Genomic DNA, 13398 nt, shown 5'->3' with positions numbered 1-13398 from the left:
CGTTTTTTTTTCTCCCAAAGCACTTCCTGTGATTTCGCCAGCTTTGCCAGTGCGCATGCGCCTCACACCACACGTGTGGCAAACGTTTGGACTCGTTGCATGCGACGGAGCTTAGAGAGTTGGTACCGCTGTAGAATACATCACAGGAGATCGCATTTTGCATCGTATCGTTAATCTTTCAAAAGCCAGTCGAATTAAAATAGTCCTCCGTGAAGCATTTCGCCGAGAGGGCCCGAATAGCACAAAAACACCATGGTGAGTGTCTTCTCGAACGAACAAGCTAACAGAGTAGCTAGTTAGCTACCAGCGAGCATAGTAAATTAAGTGCAGAATTCAGTAGAAGTGACCAGAAACGGTGCTGGTGACTTTTTTCCCCGTTAACTGGTTTCTCTTGGTTAACATGGAGTTACTTTGTTTCTGTGTGGTGAGCAGACTGAAGCACAAGTCAACCCAAAGGCCTACCCGCTGGCCGATGCCACGCTGACCAAAACTATCCTGGATCTGGTGCAGCAAGCCTCAAACTATAAGCAACTGAGGAAGGGAGCCAACGAAGGTGGGTAAACACAACGTGCCGTGCGACACGGTCGGTGCAAATTAATATTTAAGTTGTTAATGAACGCATTTGAGTGGACAGGCGACACCAGCATGCTCGAAACGTGGTTTCTCTTCACTTTAAACAACAAGCTTTAGTCACAAGCCTCTGATTTCTGCATGAATGGAATGCCTGCGAGAAGAAAAATAACTTTTAGTATTGTTTACACAGATAATTGTTAAATTACACCGTAGCTGTGTCTTCCTGTGGAGGCTAATGATTAGCCAATGTTGAGTGCTTTTATTATATGAATTACTAAGTGCTTGTGAAAAATGTGTTAAACAGACACTTGTATTTTTGTTGTGGGCCACAAAAAGAATAACGGTGCAGCAGTAATGAAGGGCACTTTTTCTTGTGTAACCTGTAATATGCTGAGCATTGTTTTTTTTTGTTTCCAAGAACAAACTTGCTGTATTCAAGTTGCTCTTTCTTCCCCAGCCACTAAAACCCTGAACAGAGGCATCGCTGAGTTTATCGTGATGGCTGCTGATGCGGAACCACTGGAGATCATCCTCCACCTGCCGCTGCTCTGCGAGGACAAGAACGTCCCCTACGTGTTCGTCCGCTCCAAGCAGGCCTTGGGCCGGGCCTGTGGGGTGTCGCGCCCCGTTATCGCTACCTCAGTCACTATAAAAGAGGGGTCTCAGCTCAAGCCACAGATCCAGTCTGTTCAGATGGCCATTGAGAGACTGCTTGTGTGATTTTTCTTTCACTGACAAAAACTCCTTGAGGGGAAAAAAAAACCCATTTTAAATAGTGCTGTCCTTTGTTTGATTAAACATGAGGGGGGAAAATCATGTTTAATTGTGTTTTTGTTTTGTTTCTTGCTTTTTGGGACCGATGTTTCTCATCAGGAGTTTGTAGTAGCCCTGCTCACTTAATAAAATAATTCTTTTTGTTATTTTTTAAAACCTGGTCTTGTGTTCATTAAAAAAAAATTTTTCAAGATGAGTTCAAACAAAGTGATTCCCAAATGGTTAGTAACAGAAAACGGGGCGTATCTCTGCATGGTCTGATGTGTGTCAAAGAAAATAGCAGATGAGGACTATCTGAAAATCATGTCCTTGAGAGACCTGACCCAGGACCTGAGAGATGCATCTATTCTTCACTGAAGCCTTATCAGAAATGGTCTCAGTGGAAGGAAACATGGAGAAAAGGCTGAGGTACACCAGGTTACAGAAACACTGGGATGGAAATCAGTGGCAAACAGGTCATATTTAGTGATGGCTTTGAAATGTTTGGTTCAAACTGTCTTCAGCATGGCAGAAGTCAAGCAGCCTTGACAACTATTCTCAAAGACTACTTAAAGAAATGACAGGCAAACTATCCTAAGAGAATTGAAAGAATAAATGTGGTCATACCAAACACTGACCCAACAAACTGTTTTTGCTGTATATGCTGTAATTCCGTATGTTTTTGCATGTGTTTTGATAAATCGATCACCTCTTTCCAATTTTTTCTGGCTCAAAACCTTTGTACAGTACTGTATAAAACACGTTCTTACACTGATCACTACATCAAAATGTTAATTACAATTTGTTTCCTTTTTTTGCATCAGGATAAATAATCAGTCGGGAAACGTTCTCAAAAGCACGGATGTAAATTGTCAATTAAAAGTAATGAATTCATAATTCCGAATTTCTACAGTCATACAAATACTAACAACTGTGGAAGTCAAAGGACTTACAAACCTTCTAGGGGGCGTGAAAGCAGCATCTAGCTGGCCCGGTTACTGGTTATAATGTGAAGACAGGACATTGTTTCACAATCGTTTGCGTAGAAACTGCAACACTTAAACACGGATTAAGTGGGTATCAACCTGAGATTGGCTTGTTTGAATACTTTCTCCCCTTAAACTGGTGCCAAATCACAGACTACGGGAGCCTGGCGCTTGGAAAGCGCAGTGGATTATACAGCCTCTTCTGTGCGTCCCGCCTCTCTCCGCGCAACATGTTTAAAAAAGCTTTACTGCGGCTCTTGAACGCAGCTCAAATCCCGCTCGATGTTGACTCAAATTTTGTACCAAACCAGTTAAGTCAGTTCCGCATCAGCGTCTCAGAAGCAGCAGCCATGGCTGGGGCTCCTCCTGTTATCATATGGGAGCGTGAAGTTGAGAGCCTGTTGCATTACAAAGAGCTGATCCCCCGTCTGGAGGAGGCTTTAGGTAAGTTCTCCAGCCGGGACAGCGCGGAGGTTATCCAGCCTGTGCGCTCCACGGTGCCCCTGCAGAAACACAACGGGTAAGGCCCTCCGTCTGCTTCAAGAGTGCTTCAGCACAAATCAACCATTAACAGGGTGCAGCTACTGCTGGTTGAAACTCGCTCTCGTTTCTAGGTTTCTGGGGCTGATGCCTACATACATGGAGAATGACGGAGTCCTGTCCACAAAGTTAGTGTGCTTCTACAACAGGGGGGCTGGCTCCACTTTGCCATCAGTGTCAGCCACAGTGTTGCTGCTGGATCCCGAGTCCGGGCATATGAAAGCTGTGAGTTCAATCCCCGCATGCACCTGTCTTTCTGATGGCTTTGGTTTTATGAGCTGCAGTCTCATGCTTCCAACCCGCAGGTCATGGATGGAGAGGCAATCACTAACATGCGTACTGCTGGAGCTTCAGCAATCTCGGCTAAGGTACTTCCGCTCTCGATTTATTCACAGCATGCCTTTTCTATTCTGGAAATCCTGCTGTAGCTCTGAACTTCTGGGTCTGCCCTGGTGTGTCATGCAGCTGCTGATGCGCCATGGAGCCGAGGTTCTGGCCATCTTGGGGACCGGCCAACAAGCCCTGAGTCACTATAAAGCCTTCACTGAAATGCTTTCATTTAAAGAGGTATGCTTCCAAAAAATATATTTATTTTAGAGAACATGATACGTTAAGTACAGCATACTATTACATATTTATTAAAGAATAAGAAGCAAGTGCAACGTCTGCCCCACTAAGAGGCTTGTTTGCTGCAGGGGTTTTCATTTATTTATTTTTTCATTTAAAGAAATCTGTGCAACATAAGGGACCCCAGACTTTTGCACAAAACTGAACATACTGTGAGTTACCTGAAGGATGTCGGCTCTTATTAAATGTGCAAAATGTGTGACAGCACAGCTTGCTGAGCTTCGTGGGGCTGACAGAGAGGGACAGTAGTAAGCATGTGCACAAAGCATTCCTTTGAGCAGTCCCTGCTGCCGACCTGCTAGCAGTGTCGGTGAGAAAGTGATAAAAATGTGTTCTATATTTTGCCAGATGTCGGTATTTAAAATGATCTCTGACCAGTAACAGTAGCAGCAGTACCTGAACATTGTATGAATGACCCATACATTCATGTTAAAGGAAAAACCAATAGTCTTTTGACGTGTGCCACCAGAACACTCTTAATGCTCTTTAGCATTAATTCTCCAGGTATTTGGAGCTGTTCTTTAGAGATAAGTACCATTCCTCCAGAAGATATTTCCTTATGTGGTGTTTTCTATTATAGTGGTAGAGAGTGCTGTGTAAAATGTTGGTCCAAAATGTCCCATTCAGAGTACCGAAATGTGCGCTGCTTTTTGGTCTGGTTACTACCGTTTATGTCAGAACCGGATACCGGTACCCATCCCTACTGCTGAATAAAGAAATCACTTACACAGAACTTCTGTGACAAACTGAAGCAGGCTTAAAAGATTTAAAAAAGTAACACAACAGCTGAGAAACAAGATCAGTGACATCTATGAGTCTGGAAAGGGTTGTAAAACTATTTCTAAGAAGCACCAAAATTGGGACTCTAGTGAGCCACAGTGAGAGCCATTATGCAGAAATGGAGAAAATTTCCTTTCCTGGAGTGGCCGGCCTACCAAATTACTTCAAAAGCACTTTGAAGACTCATGCAGGAGGTCACAGAAGAGCCCAGAACAGCATTTAAAGAACTGCTGGGTTCACTTGTCTCAGTTAAGGTCAGAGTTCATGATTCCACATTAAGAAAGAGACTGGGCAAAAATAGCATCTATGGGAGAGATCCAACATGAAAACCACTGCTGACCAAAAAGAAAAGAAAGGCTCGTCTCACATTTGCCAAAAACATCTTGATGATTCCCAAGACACCTGGGAAAATATTCTGTGCACTGACGAGAGAAAAGCTGAACTCCCATTAGTCACATGTAATGGGACTCAAACCTTGCCATAAAACTCAAAGCATTTCATAAAAAGAACATCAAACCAACAGTCAAACATGGTGATGTTAATGTGATGATCTGAGGAGGCTTTGCTGCATCAGCACCTGGTTTCCTTGATGATTCCAGGATGTTCTGCTTTAGCAGAAAATCCTGAAGGAGGATGTCCAGTTATCAGTTCATGCCCTGAGCTCTGCAGCAGGACAATGATCTGAAACACACCAGCTAGTCCACCTCTGATTGGCTCAATAAACAGAAAATTAAGCTTTGGGAGTGGCCTAGTCAAAGACCAGACTTAAATCAGATTGAGATGTTTTGACAGGACCTTAAACAGGCCATTCATGCTCCAGCATGGTTTAAATCTGCAAACAAGGGGACAATTACATTTTCACACAGGGCCAGGTAGGTTTGGATATTTTTTATCCCTTAATAAATTAAATTACTTAAAAACTGCATTTAGTATTTACTCAGTTACTGATCACAGCTATATTAATGCATTAACTGCACCAACTAATCAAAGATTTGTTGGTTGTTTCGCTTCCCCTGAAACTTCATTTCAGGTACGGGTGTGGAACCACAGAAGGGAGGGAGCGGAGAAGTTTCGCCGCTCAGTTGGCGGTCCCGTGACGGTGTGTGGTTCAGTGGAGGAAGCAGTGAGGGGAGCGGATGTAATAGTAACAGTAACCAGGTCTATAGAGCCAGTGCTGTGTGGCCGGTGGGTCAAACCAGGGGCCCATGTGGCAGGTGAGAAGTAATTCACCCACAAAATATTTTAAGGGAAGTGGGGGAGATTTTTTTTTACATTGATGGTTATGCAAAACTGAGGAAACAGATGGAGCGTTTTTTTACCGGTTACTACAGAAAATAATTTTAAAAAGAAAAACAGTTTCTCTACTTTTCCTCTAACCAGCGGTGGGAGCTTGCAGGCCAGATTGGCGGGAACTGGATGACTCATTGATGAAGGAGGCTGTGGTGTATGCTGACAGCAGGGAGGGAGCAATGGCCGAGTCCGGTGATGTCATCCTCTCTGGGGTCAGTGTGTCATCTCCTGTTATGCTTACAGGTCAGTGTGTGTGTCACTGGCATCTTATGTGAGGAAGAATATTACAGCGTTTGTGCCGTTTGCAGGTTGAGGTGTTTGCAGAGCTCGGAGATGTTATTAATGGGATCAAACCTGCTTACAGAGAGAAGACCACCGTGTTTAAGTCCCTTGGTAAGTCTCACTCTTTAAAGCCACACAATCTGGCCTCTACTTCATGTTTTCATCTCATTAAGAAATTTAATGCTTTGAAAATGTCTTTGTTTTTTGTTTTTTTAATAACAGGAATGGGAGTTGAAGATGCAGTGGCTGCTAACCTGGTATACGAGCAGTGGAAAGCCAAAGCCTACAAACTGTGAAGCGGCCATGTACTTTTAACCTTTACACATCACACAAATGACCAAGAATGAAGCCATACAAGAACAATTATCAAGGAGCAAAAGAAATATGTCTGGCCTTTCCTCAGAGCTTATTTTAATATTAAGTTTAGCTGTTAGCCGATGAATCACAAAGTCAGGGTAGGGAAGAAAGCAGATAACTGACTTAAGTAATATCGAGGAACCTGAACAAATCTACAACTGCACGAGTTAAGTGAGGCTGTGAGATTAACATGCTGATGTTCCTCTACTGTGGTTATAGTGTTCACCACATTGTTTAATATGGTACACTAATATTCGGAAATAATAGACCACAATTGAGGCAGACTCAAATGTCTGTTTTTTTAAACTTTTGTAACACTTTCCCACCTTGGTTGAAAGAAAAAATCTGGAGTAAATCCAAGTTGAAAGGAAATGATTTATGCATGAAAAAAATACGTTGGCTGACGCTAATAAATTTGGATCCTTGTTTTGTTTTTAATTTAATGTTGTTGATCATTAAAGTGTCGGGAGGTATGAACCATGTTCTGGTTCCAAGCGGGGACAGAAAAAGTTGACAACTGCTGCTGCGCTACAAGAGATGGACAGACCAGCGGCTCCATGTCGTCTGTTAATTTACAGGAAGCTCAGACTCTTTTTGTAGTTTTGCTTCTGTACACCGCTTCCATTGTGGTGGAGTACAGAAGCAAAACTGAGTGTTAATGGGGCATTTTCCCCCTTTTTAAAATTTGGACTACTCCAATCAAAGCATTTCATTGGAAATAGTAACATTTTTAAACCTTTACCTTGACAAAAGAATGTCTGTGGCATCATATAAAATGTAAAAACAGAGTTTAACAAATTTGCTTAAAAAAAAAAAAAAAAGGAAGAAAAAAAAAGAAAAAGAAATCACAGCAAATTACAATGTGAAAATGAAACCACATTTATTAAGAAATTAAATCCAACTTCCTCTGTGCCAATGAAACGCTGATAAAATGTTGAGTTCCCTGGAGCAATCGCACAACTTGATCATTTCAAAATAATAAATTTTCTGTTACTGAAGTTTAATTGTAAAACAAAATGCATTCAAATCAGCTCTGACCTTCAAAAATTACTTCACTGGCTTCATAACAGACAGTAATAGATGGGTTCAAAATGAAATGTTACACACTTCCATGATGGCTATGACACAGTGGGTATCACATACTAGCAAGAAGCATCGTCTGGGTAAAATTTGGTGAAAGCTAGGGCCCAACTTTAAAGGAAAAATAAAGGAGAGCAAAACAAGACCTGCTGCACAGACACCTTCACATGTCTGACCGTCATTCATAAAATACTGTGCTCACATATGATGAGACAAGACCAATGGATACATTTAGAAAAAAAAAACATTGAGGAACAAGACAACTAAATGTTAAAAATATTAACCAGACACCGTCTCTTTAATGTTTGATCACTGCACTCTTGCAATTATTCTGAGCAGGAGCTTCAAAAATTTATTGCAGTCATTTTAGGGTTTAAAGGTTTTCTTCACAACTGCATGACGACACGTTGTGCAGGTAAAAACAGTATTAAAGTGTTCACAGAGGGACTAGCAAGAGATGGCTGAGTTTTCGCAGCACCTCTAGTTGGATGACACGTGTAAACAAAAATGGTCCAATGGAGGAAAAAAAAAAAAATCAAAAAAAAAAAAATCAAAAAAAAAAAATCTTTTTACCTCTTAAAACTAAAATTTTAATCAAGGCAACAGGAATCTCTTAGTGTGTAGGGGATAGAGTGCCGTGCAGAACTTCCTTCTTTTAGTGTTAAATCTACGGTAGTGTCACGAGAAATTCACCTTCAGGTAGTGTTTCTTCACAATGTCTGAGAAAACCGACGACTTTTGTTTTTCTTTTAGTAAAATCCTCCCTCTCTCCCCAGCTCAACAATTACATCCCCTGCCCTCCCGTTCCCCGAGGCCTTAGCAAAAAATCACTTCTTTCCCATCCATCTGAAAGGACTAAACAGATGCAAACCCAGAGAAAAGATCTGACAGAAACTCTTCTGCACCCCTTAAATCTGTAAAGTTCTTTCAGATGATCTACTAAAGCTTCTATGTAAGCAAGGACACAGGGTGAAAATAACCCAGCCGTCTTCTTCCCTCCAAGTAGGCGAGTTCTGATTTCGACTGTATTTGCTGCTCCCCGTTACAACACGCTGCACTTCCTCCTCCTTCTCTTGACAGGTGGTGGGCACAGAACTGCCCTGATGGCTTCATCAAACACCGTTTTAAGGCCACGCTGGGTCAAAGCTGAGCACTCCAAGTATTTCACTGCACCTGGTCAACAAAAAGGGGAAAGAAGAACAGTCTCGTTTTTTTAGTCAAAACATATTTTAAGATCCTTCTACACTTTAGGCAGCAAAAGGCAGCAGAGGTTTCTAAATAGAAAAGAAAGAAATGGATAAAAACACAATTACAAATAATCAATGATGAAAAAAACAACTCAGCAATAGAAATGTTAAATATTTTAATTGCCATAATGAATTATAAGTTTAAAACAAATTGTGCGCAGTTTTATCAGATTTCTAAAGGCTTAGTTTCTGAGGCTCCATCTGGAAGGTAGGAGATGGTCTCTTCCAAATAACTACTATGTGACTATAAATAGACACAATATACTCGCCAGCCACTTAATTAGGCACACCTGTCCAGATGCTAATTAATAAGTGTTTTTATTTTTCTTATTATTATTATTATTATTAAAATGAGAAAAATATCATCAAAAAGAAAATGAAACAAAATGCTGTTTCTAAAGCAGCAAAAACAATTATAGGAGAAAAGTCACTACTTAAATACTGTAACAAGTGTAAAATGTCAATAAATATTCCTGAAATGCCAACAATGAATCGACAAACGAGCAACAAACAGACGCCAGTCGCTGCTGCTGTCAGTCTGCAGCCAAGTTAACAGGAATCTGCCAAATTTAAAATAGTCCCTTGCAGAGTTTGCCTTCTAGCATCCTCATCCTCTAAAATAATAGTCAATAAATTATTATTATTATTATTTTTTTTTTTTTTAAAAAGGAAGCATTTGTCAAAGTGTGGAGCTACAACTGACTTATTTCTTTAGCCATGGCCAACCCTTGCGGGTAGATAATAGGAGAGAGTTTCTTCTCCTTCAGCTTCTCAATGGTGTCCTTGTCGTCTCTTAGATCCAGCTTGGTTCCCACCAGGATTATAGGTGTGTTGGGGCAATGGTGCCTCACCTCAGGGTACCACTGCAGGGTGAGGACAGAAGTGTTGGCATGCATTATTATTAAATAAAAAGACGATACTGAATGCAAGTGCATCGTTTAAAACAACAGATTTCTTTCACAGTTTCCAGTTTCAAACAGTGTTACCTTTAAGAAGTGTGATCATTGCATCAAAGAGCTGCATTTGAACTAAAACTTACATTTTGCTTTTAAAACATTTTTTTTAATAGTTTTTTGGAAACCATTGTGACAAAAAAAAAATCCTAAAATTAAGCATATTTCTTTAGCTAGACTTAGAATTGTGTCAAAAATGCACACCATCATCTGGCTATGTATCACACTAACACAATTACCCAGCCAAGCTGATCTGAGAATGGCATTTCATGGACAACAGTTAAGTTAATATTAAAGAGCATGCTGTACTGACCTTGGCACGGACGTTTTCAAAGGAGGCTGGACTGACGAGTGAAAAGCAAATCAGGAACACATCCTGAGGAGGACAAAACAGACACAAATCACTACGACATTAAGAACTTCACTATCGCTGTGCAGGCGTCTGTGTTCCAACTTTGAAAATAATAACCCAAACTTACTGTAAGAACTAATTAACCATAACAGTTGAGGATGAACATTTTGAACATAAGACTGACTAATGCAGATGTGAGGATTCACAAATAAACACAAACACAGGCTGGTCCTGTTGGGTAAACAAAGTGACTCCCATTACTCGAGTCATTGGCACAGAGGCCAACTTGACTGCGAAGACAAAGAGGGCAAACAAGAGCTGCTTTTCAAAAGCAAGAGCTGCTTTTCACTTCCTCCAGCCGTCCTCCAGACAGTGTATAGGTACTGTGGATACAAGGCTCTACTCTGCAGAATGCACAGACCCTGTCTTGAGTATTAGAGGCCAGTGAATAACTCCAAATCGGTGCTGGGTAAGTGAACATTGTCTGGCTACACCAAACTATGCAAGACAGTGGATAAACACATGTAATATATGCCTGTATACATACTGTCTGCGGGTAGGACAGTGGCCTGAGCCTGTCATAATCCTCCTGTCCTGCTGTATCCCACAGTCCCAGGTTCACTGGTTTCCCATCAACCATCACATTGGCAGAGTAATTGTCAAAGCTGCAGAGAATGAGAGGTGGATAATGTTTTTGAAACTATGCAAAAACGTACAAAACTTTTTTCTTCTGTAATATGCAACTTAATGTTCAAGATTAACTGCCACATGTCAATTTGACACCCCTACCTCAGCTGGCCAGTGGGGGATTTTGTGTGTGTGATACTTACACCGTGGGGATGTACTCTCCAGGGAAGGCATTGGTAGTGTAGCTGATTAGCAGACATGTTTTACCCACAGCCCTGAGAGGAGGAAGGAGGGAATGATGAGAAGTGGAGCACTTTACTTGAAATGTGTGAATGGGGAAACTGTGCTACTTGACAGGTTAACATGTCGAGTTACAGGTTTCATGTAAAAGATCTAGCTTTGGATGACCACTGCTGACCTACTGCTTTGGCTTTGTTGTGATCTTTCTAAGAGATGTCAGGTCTTAATCGCAAAAGTTTAATTATGCCCAGGAGTGTCCTGAAACAGCTTTTATATTATACGATCTAAAACACACACAGTATAGTATAGGGGATAAGAGCACATACAAATACATTACAAAATGAACTGTAGGCTTAGAAATGCATCATAATCCTAAGTATATCTGATCCATGATTTTCAACAAAGTGAGAATTTGTACACACACACACACACACACACACACACACACACACACACACACACACACACACAGATCATTAAATGCCACCCAGTCATACGGTGAACTATGATAGGTCTCAACTACTAAATAAAACTTTGTGCTGAGCACAGGTAAAGACATTATGTTTTTATTTGCATAAGTACTATTTCACTTAACATTTTCACTTTCACTTTCATAAAACTTATTCCAATATATAAATTTGGTAGTAAATTGAAATGTTTGCTTCATATATCAACTATTATTCTAGACATTTTTTTCTCTACATCCAACCCCAACCCAATAACAACTTTGTAAGCAAGCACACTGCCCTAGAGGAGTCTGATAATGCATGTTTTACATTTAAAATTGGGGGGGGGGGGGGGGGGGGGGGGGGAAGGTATTCAAAACGCCTTTTAATATCTCTAACAACACTGTAAACTTAACCTGAATTCAAAGATTCCTTCAGGGCTGTAGGTTTAGCAAATATTTAATCAAATTATTGGATCAGTATTAATAATTAAGAGTACCATCTGAATACTCCAGAATTTTCATCAATTTGAAATAAGCTAATTGGTGATATTTTTGTTTTGTGTAAAAAAAAAATTCAAATTTTTTTCCAATCCAGCATAAAACAAAATGAGAAAACAATACAAATATACACTATTGACAAATTATCACAATTTTTTCTTCCTTTTTTTGTTTGCAATGTGAAGATTTTAATTATTTATTTAACTAGTGTGTGCGCAAATATTAATATTTTAACTTGCCAATATTCAGTCTTCTATGTGCATCTGTCCCATATTACGGATGCTGAATCACTTTTATGGTAGGGAAAGGGAAATTTCAGGCCCTTTCTTTTCTAGTTTTTGAGATATTCATGTTCAAACATTGACTCAGATTTCAATGTGCAAAAAAAGGCCTGAAAGTGGATGAACGGGCATTTAAAACTTAATAAATATCCAGAAAAATATTTGAGATATAAAGCTAAATTTTCACAGCAACCACTATGGGAGTCCAAACTCTGACTGGTAGGCAAATCGGAGATGTTTGAGCAGAAAATGTTTAAAATTATGAGGAATTGAGAAGGAATGACCCAGCTAATTTAAAATTAAATGGCTTCTGCTGAATTTTAATGGTGGTTTGTTGTTTTAAAGCCTCAAACAACGAGTGAATTAAGTTTCTCAAAGGCCTTGGGCAGCTTCACAGCTGTTGTAAAACCATAATTTAAACAGACAAATGTAAGCACTTAATCATAACACTTTATAAAAAACGAAATGCCTGCTAAATAACGTGCTGTGGAGCCTTTCAGTCACACCGAACCGGGGCATGCAGATAAATCTGTCTGACCCAGCTGGGCTGGAGAACAGGCACAACAACAGCTGTCGCTCATGTTGGCTGTTATCTTAGGCATGTTAGCCGCTAGCGAACTGTTGGTAACTGGGTCAACTAAAACAGCCATAAAACATCGTACTGTGCTTCAAACTGTGAACATTTAAGAGCTCAAATTGATAATAAAATTGCCCTTTAACTTACCCGTCCCCCACCACCACACACTTTATGGCCTGCATCGAACGACTCTCTCTCTGGCGACTCAGCCGACGTTACAGCAGCTCGGCGTCCGTTAGCTTAGCTGGCTAACAGCGGCTATAATAAAGCGGTCCCGTACCGTCTGAAAAAGTGTGGAATAAACAAAGCGGGGGGTCCTCGACGGTGGTCCGAAAAGTTTTAAATGTTGCTACAGGACGTATCCGACTTGACTGTCCTTGTTAGTAGCACTCCGGTGAAACTCCAAAGTTGTAAAGGCAACACCCTAAAAAAAAAAAAGTCAAGACTGAGAAGGAAAAAACGCCCACAACTTGGAAGCAGAGGCTAGGAGATTCCTGCAAGGCATGAGATGGGTATCGTATGGTAGTCAAAATGTGCCATCTGCTGGTTAAAATAACAACGTGACAGCCTCCAAAAAAGTGACAAAATAACAAAAACTCCATAAACATATGATTCTTTGCAGCAATGCACTGTCATGTAAAAAGTAAGGAGAAAAAAAAGGAAAAAAGGCAAAAAAAGTTAAAATACTTGGAATATTTTGGAATAACATCTAGCTATATAATAATGTTTCATATTGCCGAATAATTCTTTTTATAACGGCAATGTCTAGTTAGAGGTTAATAAGTGCAATCTATCTCTTAATATCTGAAGAAACGTGAGTTGTTAAATAACTGTAGGGACAGTTAAGCACATTCATGTAAATATTCAAGTGTGCATTCCTGCTGTCTTTATTGGTTAAATGTAACTG

At 40.4% G+C, this 13398-nt stretch overlaps 3 protein-coding genes across 3 annotated transcripts; 2 read left to right on the top strand and 1 right to left on the bottom strand.

Moving 5' to 3' along the window:
* The first annotated feature begins 56 nt into the window (after positions 1-56).
* On the top strand, positions 57-1503 carry snu13b (SNU13 homolog, small nuclear ribonucleoprotein b (U4/U6.U5)). Its single transcript, XM_080873129.1, has 3 exons — positions 57-255; positions 433-553; positions 1031-1503. The coding sequence occupies exons 1-3, from the start codon at positions 253-255 to the stop codon at positions 1291-1293; spliced, it is 387 nt and encodes a 128-aa protein (XP_080729255.1). The 5' UTR covers positions 57-252; the 3' UTR covers positions 1294-1503.
* Positions 1504-2489: 986 nt separating this feature from the next.
* Positions 2490-6626, top strand: crym (crystallin, mu). The gene is made up of 8 exons (XM_080872829.1): positions 2490-2832; positions 2927-3077; positions 3158-3220; positions 3318-3419; positions 5290-5473; positions 5640-5761; positions 5858-5942; positions 6054-6626. The coding sequence occupies exons 1-8, from the start codon at positions 2543-2545 to the stop codon at positions 6125-6127; spliced, it is 1071 nt and encodes a 356-aa protein (XP_080728955.1). The 5' UTR covers positions 2490-2542; the 3' UTR covers positions 6128-6626.
* A 417-nt stretch (positions 6627-7043) lies between these two features.
* LOC308390631 (ras-related C3 botulinum toxin substrate 1) lies at positions 7044-12940 on the bottom strand. Its single transcript, XM_080872830.1, has 6 exons — positions 12639-12940; positions 10651-10722; positions 10368-10485; positions 9782-9844; positions 9219-9378; positions 7044-8441 (listed from the first exon to the last, which is right to left on the bottom strand). Exons 1-6 carry the CDS (start codon positions 12671-12673, stop codon positions 8311-8313), a joined length of 579 nt encoding a protein of 192 aa, XP_080728956.1. The 5' UTR covers positions 12674-12940; the 3' UTR covers positions 7044-8310.
* Between the last annotated feature and the right edge of the window lie 458 nt (positions 12941-13398).

The sequence above is a fragment of the Rhamphochromis sp. 'chilingali' genome (genome assembly GCF_963969265.1).
Source record: "Rhamphochromis sp. 'chilingali' genome assembly, chromosome: 22".
NCBI classification, from domain to species: Eukaryota; Metazoa; Chordata; class Actinopteri; order Cichliformes; family Cichlidae; genus Rhamphochromis; species Rhamphochromis sp. 'chilingali'.
Note: the sequence above shows the minus strand (reverse complement) of the source record. Positions and strands in the feature narration are given on the sequence as shown.